At 42.5% G+C, this 13,964-nt stretch overlaps 1 protein-coding gene across 1 annotated transcript in view; it reads right to left on the bottom strand.

The window, feature by feature from the left end:
• Positions 1 to 1,133: 1,133 nt before the first annotated feature.
• Positions 1,134 to 13,964, bottom strand: part of tspan12 (tetraspanin 12) — a 60,099-nt gene continuing 47,268 nt past the window's right edge. The window contains exons 7-8 of the mRNA XM_078567998.1: positions 13,119 to 13,262; positions 1,134 to 2,243 (exon numbers count right to left, since the gene is read on the bottom strand). Of these exons, the coding sequence (XP_078424124.1) occupies positions 1,920 to 2,243; positions 13,119 to 13,262 (468 nt within the window). The 3' untranslated portion in view covers positions 1,134 to 1,919. The remainder of the gene's footprint in view (positions 2,244 to 13,118; positions 13,263 to 13,964) is intronic.

Below are 13,964 nucleotides of genomic sequence, written 5' to 3'. Positions count from 1 at the left end.
AAAATCAATAACCTTGATGAGCACTTCTCCCCAGGCCAAAGCATGGTTACCTGCAATAATAGGCTGACAGATGTATTGGTCAAGGCAGCACAGTCACAAATGATGTGCATTGCCTGATGTTGCTGATGTGGAATTATAGACTACTCACTGTGGTGAAAATGTGAGAGAATTTATGCAAATGAAGATCCTGATGGGACTACATTGGGGGCAACATTCTGGACCCTTAAATGACCACGTAGCGTTGAAGCAAATTGAATCAAAATGGAATCCATGAGACGTGGGATGGATAGATTCACCATATATTCACAATAGTGAAAACTATATACAATGAGTGAACACCCGTGCCACCAGTGTATATTCAATACTTTTTTAATTTCTCCAACCCCACCACTTTGTCTAGATGCAGCCCCGACATCTGCAGCAGAGGTAGAGGCAGCCTGCTGACTACTATGCCCTGTTGACTGTGATGATTTTGGCAGGTGTCCTCTGGTGGCCCAAGGCCTCGAGGGCCCTAGCCTGCCAAGGGTCTGCTGCTCAGGTGCTGATGCACCCTCCTGACTTGCTGGAGTCACTGGCAGAGGGGAGGTGGAGCAGCAGGGTGAATGCCCTGGGGTGTTTGGATGATGCTTCTCCTCCTCCCTTTGGGAGCCCAATGGCCCTTCTCTAACTCCTTGATGAGAAGGCGCACCTGGAGGGAGGTCGAGGTGCCCTGCCCCCTCTTGCCTAGCCACTGCTGAAACGCACCTATGGCTTGAACGATGGTGTGCAGGTCTGAGCGCAAATCTGGCAGAAACTGCTGGACCTGGGTCTCCAAGACAGCTGCCACCCTTCCCATGGAGACTTCATGCGCTCACATGCCGGAGCCACGATTGCAGCCAAACATGGACGCACTCCTCCACCCTTCAGTCAGAGTGTGCAGACGGCCCCTGAAGTTCCCCTGTTTGTCTCTGCATCTCTCAGGGCCGAGTCCAGAGGCTTGTCATTGGGCTCGGACTCAGCAGGGGCCTGGTCTCAAAAAACTTTTGATGTAATTGTTTGCAATGTTTAAAATACAATTATTGAAAGGTACTAATCCAGAAATAACAGAATGTAAACGTAAATGGGATTTTTGTAATCATACAGTAAACAGGCCATACGTACATCTATAGTTTTAATAGGAGAAAGATAGGGATTTGCAACAAGAAAGATTCGAAGGGAGCTCATTCCAAAGACCAATATTCTAAAAGGAATTACTCTACAAACCAGTAAATAACACAAAACAGTACATTAATTAAAATAATCACACCAATGTCTGGTTAACGCAGAATGTAAACAAATTTAAATTAATGGCTTTGATCAATTCTATATTTCTGGAAAATTCTCATAGTACAGCAATGAACCTTTTCTGGCAAAGATTATTGCCAACCCAAAGCTCTTGAACAATCACAATAACTTCAGTATTCTCCAATAACATCTGCAAAAAATATATTTAATTAAGGCACTTTTACATTGATCAGTGTTACTGATAGAAGATGCTCGGCACCCTTGCTGCCATTTGTACTTCTTGGTTTTAAAGTGGTTTCCAGTGGGTGCCTGGAAACCAATTGATTTGGGGGTCCTGAAATAAAGGTCAGAGGCAAAGATATGAGGAGGTTTCCAATGAATGACTGACAACAAGATGAACCAAAAGGGAGAGTGAAACTCAAGAAAGTTCAGGCCTTCTGTAGCAACAATGGAAAAGTGCTAAAATCAAAGTAAACCCTTTTCCAGTTACCTTCATTGAAAAGTTTCTTTCTCACTCTCTTATCCACTTGTTTGGGATGATGCTGTAATACAGAATTCAAAAGTCCTTTTGAAATTCTATAGTAACATTTGTGTGCAAAATTAAAAGGAATTTTTGTGCAATGTTTCCAGCATCCAGCTGACTTGATCAGCTCCAGCTACAATTCCTCTATTTCAAATTCCTCTATTTCGAAATGTGTGCAGAAGTTGTTAGCTGCACCTGCCTGCCTTAGTTCACTGTTCTTCGGGCCATACTTCATTAGTTCTACTGAATGACAGGCAAGGTGTTGGGAACTGGGCTTTTTTTGACCCATCCTTTGACCAGTCCTTGGTTCCTTTTTGTCATAGTATAAGGCCCAAAGCAATGTAATAGTGAGTATCATGGCCAGTAGCTGTGTTACTCCAATGGAAATCCCAAGAAACCTCAACACTTGTAATTGTTTTGTGCCCCGCAGGAAATTGTACATTTTCTGTCCGCAGCCCTGTATCAAAAATAAAAGGTGTTACATTGAATAACCATAAAAGAATCCTGCATTAAATACATGTTTTTTTCCCCCATATGACACACTCTGAAGTGCAATGCTTTGTGCTCTGCATCAACATAATACAGACAAAGTAGAGTAAATTTTCTGAGACTTCACTCTTAGTGGGAAAATTTCCTACTACCCCCATTTTTCTAATCAATATTTTGATATGTAAGGTGCTAATTACCGTTTGCAAAAATTCTACACAAGAGGCCAGAACTTGCTGGCAAAATAACAGAGTTTAAGGCATTGTTAGTGCATAAATTCTCCAGCAATTTATGACAAGGAAGAGATACTTGCGATTTGCGAAGCACTGCAAGCTGTTGGATAATATGAGCACTCCGCAGATAACCTTGCAAGAACAGAAACTCACTGTAAACCTCCTTGCAAGTTTCAAGAAATGGTTGCATTTGCAATTAAATTACCAATTAAACTCACCGCAGGAAGTTAGGCTGGCGCTTAACATTATTAGGATCCTTTTAATGGCAAGATTTTATGCTTGCAAATTGCCCATCAACCTCCCAGAGCCGGAACAACTGAAACTGTGAAGCCTAATTTCTGCAGGTAGTAAATTGTTCTTAGAGATTTTTTCAATTTAAAATGTGTAATTTAATATTTGTCTTACTTCTGTCTCTTTTTTTTCTCTCTCCCTTAATCTAATCTTTTGTCCCCTGTCTATTTCTGTACCTGACTTCACACTATTTCCTTCTCTGTTGTTCCTCTGTTTGTTTCTTAATTCTTAAATCTTATTGGTGAAGAAAATAACGTGTTGGTCCCATTACCCTTGACACGTCATTATCAATTCACATTTCCAGCAACATGTAATGCAATCGAAATTGGAGCTGAGGGGTGAGGGAAGAGGTTTAACTAATGAAGCACCCGCATGATACAACAATCCATGGCCGGGATTTTCCGGCCCCGTCCCGGGTGGGACCCGCTGCGGGCGACCGGAGCTCCGGCTAGAAGTCCACTGACTTGCGGCGGGACCAGAAGATCGCGGGCGGCGGGCGGGTGCGGAAAATCCCGCCCCAAGTATTTTTTTTAAACTTGGAAACCATTAATTCAACTTCTGTCCTTATTAATTTAATATCTTGATCAACAAAAGTGCAATACCCTGCCAGTAAACTCAGGTTTTCACACTTATAATAGGCCAATATCATTCATTCAAAAGTTGTACACAGGAATGCCTAGTTTGCAGGCTCCACACACACACACACACTTAATTAAGCAGGCTGTACTGCAAAATTATGCTGAAATTTACAGCAGTTTCTGTACCAATCTTGCTGATGGCAACTTGCACCTCTTAGACTTAAATTTCCTGAAGATCCCATTTGCTTACATCAGAACATAAAACTGAGTGTAAAACAAGCAAAAATGCAGCACTAACAGCAAGTTGGCTGCTGCCTTCTGCTGTGGTGCAACTCGCGCCTGCTACTCCTTTTCCTTCTCCATGCAGAACTAGGGATGGTTAATGTCAAGGTCATTCCTTCTGAATGTGTGGGAGAAGTGGCAAAGGCCCGAAGAAGTGAGAGCATCACCACTTTGGTTGAGTATTGTACAGTGTCAGTAAGAAAAGAAAGGGAAAAAATTGAAAACAAATTCTATCAAACTCCAGAAATCGGTTCCATCAAAGTCATCCGATGCACCAAATAAATGTAAAAGAGACTTGCATTTATATAACCTCTTTTGGAACCACCAAATGTCTCCAAGTACTTTATAAGCAATGATGTGCTTTTGAAGTGTAGTCACTATTGTAATGGAAGAAATGCAGCAATCAATTTGTGCACAGCAAGTCCCAGAAACAGCAAAGTGATGATGAGCAGACGATCTGTGTTTTTTATGATGTTGATTGAGGGATAAATGTTGACTAGGACCCCAGGGATAACTCCTCTGTTCTTCGAAATAGTGTTATGGGTTATTTTACGTAGACCTGAGAAGGCAGACAGAGCCTCATCCGAAAGACAGCTGCTCCGACAGTGCAGCACTCCTTCAGTATTGCACTGGAGTGTCAGCCTAGATTTTTGTGCTCAAGTCCTTAAGTGGGACTTAGCCCAATTTGTTTATTATACACCAGAATTTCATTTTAACATTAATATAGAAACACAATATTTGGAAGTTGAAGAAACCATCTTTCATTTATTTGAAAGTCAGAAAATTTAAAAAGATCTTTATTCCATAAAATTTTTATGTACCATGAATATGCGATAAATATTCCAATCTTTGCAGAATAATATGGTCACAGAAATTGTACTATCTTAGAAAGAAAAATGAATCATGTAAGGTGGTTTTATATTGCCAATGTGATGCTGTGAGAGTGGTACTTGCAAGGAGACCTCAAACCTTCAAGTAGATAATATTCTGATCTTTCTTTGCGATAGGTTGCTGTTCCCTTTAAGTCCCACTGAAGGGCAAATAGGAAAGAGGCCCTCATTTTTATCTATGGCAGCTCTTGGGGTTTATGAACTTCGAATCTGTCTGAGGTTACCTCATTTTAATATGTCACTGCCAGTGAGCATATGATGCACCTGCTGCTATTGTACATTATCCACTTTCAAACACAAGATAATAATGACAGCAACCCATCTGGTTCACTATTGCCCTTCAGGGAAAGAAATCTGCTGTCCCTACCTGGTCTGGGCTACACGTGACTCCAGGTCCACAGAAATGTGGTTGACTCTTATAAATGCCCTCTGAACGAGGGCAGTTAGGGATGGGCAATAAATGTTGGCCTAGCCAGCGGTGCCCGCATTCCATGAACGAATAAATAAAAACTCAGCTATCACATGAATACCGCCTCCTCCATCCCATATCATAAATTAAGTGCAACATTGCAGATCACTGTCTGGAATGTCTGCTGCAAAATATGATGTAAATATATGTTTCCTGTGAAATAAATACAATGGATTGTACATCTACATACTTGGGCTCCAAAAAGAAATGATGTACATCATAGATATCACAAATTCTGCCCAAATGCACAGAGTTGCAAGGACATCATCTAACAAACCATCTTATGTTTTTATATTAGCTGGTAGCACTCACTTGTAAATATATTCACGGTTAGTGATACCCTTCAGCGCACAATAAATAGAGTGGGGGGAATTTCAAATCACCACTGATGGGATGATTTCTAAGCGGCTGACATGCTTATCTCTTGGACAGCCTTTCGAACACCTGGATCTATTTCCCAAAGGACTGAATTTCAGAATATCTTGTGTATAATTTTTTGCTTGACAGATTTCAATTGATGTTACCGGAGTTTGAAAAAAAAAAGTAATATTCTATAGTACATAGGTCACTAGCTCAGAAATATTCATAGTAAATTAACTATTTGAAAACCACTGACTAAATCATTTTGCTTTTGCAGTTCTCAGCTCCCTGTGGTACTGACACATTACTTAACAAACTCTTGTTATCAAATGTTAGTTTGAAAATTAGGTCAAAGTTTGGCAGGTTCCATTGTAGTTTTTAGCTAGTCAAGGGGTAAATTTTATTTCTTCAGAATTCAGGTAAACTGGAATGGCAAGATAGTGAAAACACAGAACATTGTTACTTAAACTTCAATAAGAAGGCAAGCCGAAGTTAAAATATAGTGCGTAGAAAATGATATAAAGAAATAACAAGTTGAAATACAATGGATGAAGAGGAAAGGGGCAATAGGAATTGGGGAATATGTCTCCAGAGCAAGTTTTTTTTTACCTTTAAACAATTGAAGTAGTATTTTAGTAATCTAGAAATAAGTTACTGTTGACATCTAAATAGCCACCAGCAGTATTAGTGCATTATTAGGGACTTTTCAGCATCAGTCTCTGAGCCAAAACCTGATAAAATGCCCCGTCCAGAGGGAATAGTGCTGCTGCTTTCCATATTGAAATGCTAGTGTAAACACAACCACCAAAAATAATATGTATTTTACAATCACTGAAAACCTCATTTATGTTGTAAACAACATTTGAAATACGAACATTTACAATGCAAGCTTTAATACCTCCACACATTTAGAATTTACTCTTACATTCATGTGTCTATGTTAAATTACAGCTTTAAAAATCTGGCGCTTTAAGAGCTATAAAAATAAGAGGGCACTTATGACAAAGTATAAAGGGCAGAATTTTGCCATCGGCGAGTAGGGGGCGGGGCCCGCTCGCCAACGCGTAAAATGACGCACGGTGACACTGGGCGGAACCCCCAACGTCACCCCATCCCATTTAAATTTTCAGCAAAATCAGCTGCGGGCCCACCGACCTGTCAATGGCCAATTGAGGCCATTGACAGGATCATTTAAACAATTAAAGGACCTGTCCGTCCAACCTTAAGGTTGGCGGGCAGGCCAGGAGCCCCAGCGGGAATAGAAAAAAACATGAAACCTCATCCAGCGGTGGGATGAGGTTTCATGCAGGCTTTTAAAAAGTTTAATAAAGTTTTACTGTAATTTATGAACATGTCCCATCTCATGTGACATTGTCAAATGTCGGGGACATGTTAAGGATTTTTTTTTTCTAATTTTTAATATTTTTAAAAGTGTGAGCGATCTCCCTGAGGCTGCACTTAGCCTCAGGGAGATGTGCGCATGCACGAAAGAGCGCACTCTCGCTTTTGGGGATTCCCCCACCCCCCACCCACACGGAGTGCATAGCGCTTCCCGCCAGACATCACGCTGGGCGGGTCTTAATTGGCCCGCCCACATAAAATGGTGGCGGGGCCTGCTTCTCCGGCGGGGATCAGCTCCCTGCCCGCCGGAGATGGGATCGGGCCCGCCCGCCCGACAGGCAGAAAATTCTCCCCAAAGTAAATCTTTGTTTACGCTGCTCCACATACAATTAACTGGTATCATTAAAAGGTTTTGAGCTGCTTTTGGAGTTTAATATTGTCTTCTAAAGACTTTTTGGGGAAAAAAGTACATGTTCCATATTGGTTTTCGTGTTGTTGTATCGGAAATAAAAAGAACTCCAATGATGGGGGTTCGGTTTTGCCACTGTGTAGTTATGCTGCTGCAGTGGGAACTTTCACACGTATAATACGAACACTAACCAATGCTTGATGTAAACAAAATGAGAAAAAGGAAAAGGAAATGTAAAAGCTTAGTTCATTATTTCCTGGCAGAAATCATTTGTATATCAACTGTAAAATTCCTAAGAGACCTCCTTTGGCAAATGGCATTTATTTGTTGACAACTTCTGGATGATTTACCTCTTTCCAGTTAACAAAAAGCTTCATTGAAATACACTTCATTCATGATCATATTACTTCAAAGCGAATTCAATACCACTTGACTTAAGCCAGATTTCAGCTCGTCACTTTGCTGCCACTAATACCTGAAGGCTCTAATTCTATTGCAAAACCAAAGTTAAGCACCGAGAGAGAGAGAGAACCAATGCTGAGAAAAGTCAATTGGGACTTAGCAACTTGGTAACGTTAAGCTTGGCTTTTGAAAGTATGAAAATAGTAGAAGGATAGGGAGGCTTAAGGGACGTAAGAAAAGAATGGGAGTAGAAGTGAAATAATTCCTGCAGGATGGGATACCAGAGGGCAGAAGAGTCCACAGGGTAAATATTTGCCTTTGCTGCCTGGGCAGTAATCTGGAGGAGCGGATCACGCAACATTACTGATTCACTAATGTTCCAGTAATTTCAGTGGAATGAAAATCCAGCAGATTTTACAATGGATGGTTGATCTGCTCCAGCAGATTATCACTCCAGCAGTGAAGAGAATAATATATCACCACAAATCTAGCCTCGGTTTACAGGAAGATACATAATTAATGTAAAAAAAAACTATCGGTATTAGGAGAATTAATGTGTACATTTCTATTAATCACTCTATTAATTATGCTTGGCCCTCCATTTTTCAACCATATAATTATTTCTTCCAGTACAGAGTACTTCAATGTGAGCTGCTGTAGCTAATTAAAAAAAAACTTCATTTCCCTGTAGTCATACACTTGAGATGCTGCGCTACTTCATATTTGAATAATCCCATTACACACATGATAAGATTCTTGGTTGGGATACCCCACAAAAGTATAGCATTGCATTTGAGACAAAGCAAAAATAAAATGCTGATCCTGTTCCATTTCATTCAGTAATTAGCAAGTCTGCTGTTGGTTACTACAAAGTGGCATTAGCATTGATGGACACCAACATCTGACTTCCCCTCACCGCTGAAAGAGGATGAGTGAAAGTTAGCTGCGTAACTAGGACAACAAGAAGTTACAGAAGAGTAAGCTCTTCATGTTGGGAATGCCTATTATTTGAGCGTCAAGTACATATTCTCTATTGCCACATCAAACTTCTATTCATTTGGTCTCTGTTGCAATTCTGAAACCAGGGTAGCATTTGGTGCAGGAGGACCGTCCAGTTTGTGGGGAATAAATATGAATCAGCACATAAGGATCTAATGATCCTTGTAAATCTGATTTTCCATCAATTCTGTCCATTTTGTGCTGCTTCTTTTAGCCAAACATCTAAACTGAGCATTCAGAGTTGAAGATGCCATGCTATGTACTGGAATAATTTAACTAGATCAATATTAAGACTTGAACATTCAGTTCATTGTGGAAGTTTTTAAATCAGCAAGTCAAGCAGCATCCATGGAGAGAGAAACAGAGTTAATGGGCAGTTAATGTAATGGAACAAGACTTAATGGAGGCGACATTCCCAACATGAAGAGCTTACTCTTCCGTAACTTCTTGTTGTCCTAGTTACGCAGCTAACTTTCACTCATCCTCTTTCAGCGGTGAGGTGGTGGGGGGCGGAAGGGAGTTCCCACCCACTGGCTCATAATGAAAAAACATTAGCCCAACTAGTGAGGGAAAGTTCCCGATCGGTTTCCCCATGAAGATTTTGTATGCCCTTTAATATAAATGTGTTTGTAAAAGGATGTAATTGCATTAGAGAGGGTACAGAGGAGCTTTACAAGGATGTTACAAGGACCAGAAAATTGCAGCTATGAGGAAAGATTGGATAGACTGGGGTTGTTCTCCTTGGAACAGAGGAGTTTGAGGGGAGATTTGATTGAGATGTACAAAATTGTGAGGGGCCTGGTTAGAGTGGATGGCCTATTTACTTTAGCAGAAAGGTCAGTGTCAAGGGGGCAGAGATTTAAAGTGACAGGTAGAAAGATTAGAGAGGGGATGAGGAAAAACTTTTTCACTTGGAGGGTTGTGATGATCTGGAACTCACTGCCTGAAAGGATAGTAGAGGCAGAAACCCTCAATTCATTTAGCAGGTGTCTGAATATGCACCTCAAGTGCTGTAACCTGCAGGACTACGGGCCAAATGCTGGAAAGTGGGTGATTCGTTTTACGGCCATGCAGACACGGAGGGCGAAGTGACCTCTTTCTGTGCCATAAACTTTCTATGGGCAGAATTTTACATTTGGCCTGCGGGGGCGGGCCCAACATGCCAGAATGTAAAACGACACGCGATGACTTTGGGCGTGCGCCCCAACGTCATCGCGCTGTCTCGCGATATTTCGTTCGGCGGGCATACGCTGGAGTTGGCTGCGTGCCCGCCTATAATTGAAAGGCCTATCATGGCCATTAATAATCTAATTAACTCCAAATTTATGCTGCCCATCTAACCTAACGATCGGGGGGCAGGCGAGAAGGCCAAGCGGCCTTTAAGTTTTTTAGGAAACCTCATCCACGAGCAGGATGAGATTTCCTGAAGCTTTTACAAATTGAATAAAACCTTATTTTGAAAAATAAAAACAAGTCCCCTCTCATGTGACACAGTCGCATGAGGGGACATGTTTCATTAAATTTTTAATTTTTTTTAATGATTTCTTTAAAAAGCGCTTCAATCTCCCTGGGGCATGGAGAAAGCGCTCTGGACCCGACTCTCCCTCCTCCCCCCACCGGCACAGGCAGCGCCCAGCGCTACCGCTCGAGATCCACACAGGGCAGGCCTTAGTTGGCTCGCCTGTGTGAAATCGCGGTGCCAAGCTGATCGCGGGCGGTGGTCAGCTCTGCGACCACCTGCTCCTGCCAAGCCCGCCCGACACATGGTCTATGATTCTATGACAGGACGGCACAAACCCTCCATTGCCTCCTTTCAGGATGGCCCATGTATTAAGCAAGCTCAGGCACTTAACTGAGCAGCGGCACACCCTCCCCGGGATCAAGGACTCCGGGGCAGGAGTCCCGCCTGCCAAGAGCTGACGGCCAATCAAAGGCAGCACCACTGGGCGGCATTAAATTACACTCAATGTTTCAGATCGATGACCTTGCATCAAAGTAAGCGGTGCTGATGAAAGGTCCTTGCCCTGAAACACTGGGTCAGATCTTCCCCTGGGTTTGGGAAAATCTGGCCTGCGCACTTTTGTGACTTGCAAATTGTACCCCCATGTGTGACCTCACACACCAGGGTCAGGTTCACAGTGCTATTTGCGAGCCGCGCTGGAGTGAGTGAGGCGTGTGGGTGCGGAGTGAGGAGTGTGGGTGCGAAGTGAGGAGCGTGGGTACGGAGTGTGGGTGCGGAGTGAGGAGTGTGGGTGCGGAGTGAGGAACGTGGGTACGGAGTGAGGAGTGTGGGTGTGGAGGCAGGCCGGTTAGATTGCCCGCCTTGGTTCTCCAATGCAGTGTCACACTCCTGGCAGTGTTTAATGGCCCCAATGACCCCATCCCTCACCTTCATCACCATCCCACCCACCCCAAGCCATCTCTGTGCCCCACCATGTATCCTCCATATTTACTCACCCAGTATGCTTTATGTACAGTTCTCAGGTTCCAGGCAAAATCAATGGAAAATATTTTAGATTTCTTAGGGAAAATAAAACCTCTTACCATCTAATAAAAGCTCCCATATAATTGAAATTGAGATAAAATGCATTCTGCCATGTGGCATAAAAACTTGTAATACTTGTAATCCTATTAGCTTGTGTCAACAAACCAGAAGAAACATCAAAGGAACAATCTGTTATTACAACATCTTGAAACTGTCATTCATTCTCAGATGAATGGAACACCTACTGTGCTGAAACACATTAACACTTGAAACTAAGCCAAGCATTAATAATGGCCACAGCTGCCAAAACAATAGGCCACCCTCTGGAAAGAAAAGAACACCAGAGGCAGAATTTTGCTCGTCGGGTGAGCTCGGCAGGGGTGGGTGGGGGCAGCCAGGAAGCCAATTAAAGCCTGCCCAGCGTGAAACGCAAGCAGCAGCAGCGCTGCCTGTGCGGGCGGGGAAGGAGGGCGAGCTGGGTGAGCGGGGAACTTTCCGCATGCGCGCGAGTGAGTGCTTGAAAATCTCCCTGAGGCACAGAGCGGCCTCAGGGAGATGAAGAGTTTTAAAAATTAGAAATGAAAATTTTAAAAATGTTATAAAACATGTCCCCTCATGTGACTTTTTTTTTGCCAGCACAGACATGGTGGGCTGAATGGACTCTGTTCCACAATTCTCTCTATTTTTACCTCATTGCTGTTTTTTGGACATTGCTGTGTGAAATTGGTTGCTGCATTTTCCTGTATGTGAAGGGAGGGATCCACAGATCATTGGTCTAATTTAAGTGAGACCTGAGGTCCAATCTGAGTAACTCAAGCCAACTTCTTCTGGCACAGGGAATGTGCGGAGTCCAGTTCTTGGCAGCGGGCCTTGCAAATCAAATTTCACCCCCACCCCCCACCCCCGACCCCACCATTGTGTTTTAAAGCCATGAATACACTTTGTTTTTGTCTGCTGTCACAAAGGTTAAAAAAAGCCTCCGTGGCAATCGCTCTTGTTTTCCCTACTGAAGTGAATCCTCCTGCATTTTAGCAGTTTTTTTGGAAAGACAGATGAATACCTTGCAAATTAGGCAGTACCAAAGGTGCAGTGTGACCACCTGCCAGTATCTACATCTACAGGTACATTCCTTGTTTAGTACATATGGAAGCTTCAATTCCAAAGAGAGGATGAGACTAAAAACCTAACTTCACAAACATGATACCTAAAGGCTTTATTAGTCATTTTGCTGAATGGTTGTCCAGACGTATCCAATTGCAGTGTCATGCTTTGGGATATGTATGAAAGAAAGCTTGGCAGGATGGACAGTAACCAGCATTGCCTAATTGGCTGCATCTACTAAGATACCACCAATGCTATCTGCAGGTCCTGACATGCTCATGTGGCAAAGACCATAAGAAATCTGCCTTCATCAGCTTTGTATCAGCAAGTAGTCAGATGCAGAGCTATGCCATCTGTTGTAAGTACACCTGGAGATAAAGTGAAGTGTATGCCTGGAACAATGAATAATCATACCAGTCAGCTATGGCCACAAACATGTTTCCAACCTCCTCCAGGCATGCTGCAATGCTATCCTATTGGGATAATGCAGTAGAGTGACAAACAGGGCCATGGTGCACACAAGCGCCTCATGCAGCACTACCATTTTAGCAGCCACCAGCTGGAATGGATGCTGAGTTGCTCCATCACTTGTCTGCAGAATTATGCTCACACGTTGCATGTCCCTTTGCTTCATATTTGTTTCCCATTTCTTGCTCCTCTCCTTTTTCAGGCAACTTGGCAAAGAGTGCCAATGGGCCAATGACCAAGGAACATTTTTCCAAAACTGTCAAAGGATTTTGTTCCCCTATTCCGACACTGCGTTTACTTGCCCACATCCCATTTAAATTTCTCCTCCACAAAATTTTTCATCACCAGCACCTATCCAAATCTGTATTTGGAGCTGGGCGCAATTATGCCGGTGAGTTGACCGTGAAAACTTTCTGTAGAAGGAGTGCACTTCACTTCAAATGAGAGATGCACCCATTTCCAACCATTTGCAAACCATATTGGCTAACCACATATTACAATTTATTTAATAAATGTTGCAAGGAGTCAGCCCACTTACCTCTTGATAAATATCAATAAAATGCCCATTATGGGCTTGTTTAGCACATCCTGGAAATTCTCTAATGCAGCAGGAGTCAGGAGGCCACTCCATTTCTGTCATTTCCAACCAATCTGTAAAGTATACCACTCCACAACACTTGAACTGGAAAAGATAAAATTTACAGCACTCTAAGCTTCATGAAATATTGCTAACAAAAGCTATACTCATTAATCTTTTACTGACTAAAATAAAATGTTATACATCTGACTTTACCTAAAATAAACCTGTAATTGTTATAAGGTTTGCATTCAAAGAACATTCTTTTTTTCTCTGAACCACCGCAGCTAAATTAATGATCTAATTATTTATCACATTGGTGTTTGTGGAACTTTGGTGTGTGCAAAATTGCATGTCATTGTACCCTACACTGCAACAGTGACTACATTTCAAAAGTGATTCATCACAGAATCATAGAACCAGAATGGGCTGAGAAGGAGGCCATTCAGCCCATCATATCCATGCCAACTCTCATGCCATTTCCCCATCGCCTTGCAATTTCTTTCTCCTCAGTTAATTTTCCGCCAACGGGAACAGTTTCTCCCTATCTAGTCTGACCCGATCCCTCATGAATCTGAACACCTCTATCAAATCTCCTCTCAAGCTTACCTTCTCTGAGGAGAACAGTCCTAACTTCTCCAATCTATCCATGTAACTGGAGACCCTCACTTCTGGAACCATTCTTGTATATCTTATCTACATTCCCACTCTAATGCCTTCACATTGTTCCTAAAGTGTAGTGCCCAGAACTGGACACAGTAGCCAGAATTTCCAGCCCATGCCGGAAGGATCTTCCGGTCCCGCCGA

This window comes from Cetorhinus maximus, chromosome 22 (genome assembly GCF_964194155.1).
Source record: "Cetorhinus maximus chromosome 22, sCetMax3.hap1.1, whole genome shotgun sequence".
NCBI classification, from domain to species: domain Eukaryota; kingdom Metazoa; phylum Chordata; class Chondrichthyes; order Lamniformes; family Cetorhinidae; genus Cetorhinus; species Cetorhinus maximus.
This window is presented reverse-complemented; position numbering and strand designations above follow the sequence as displayed.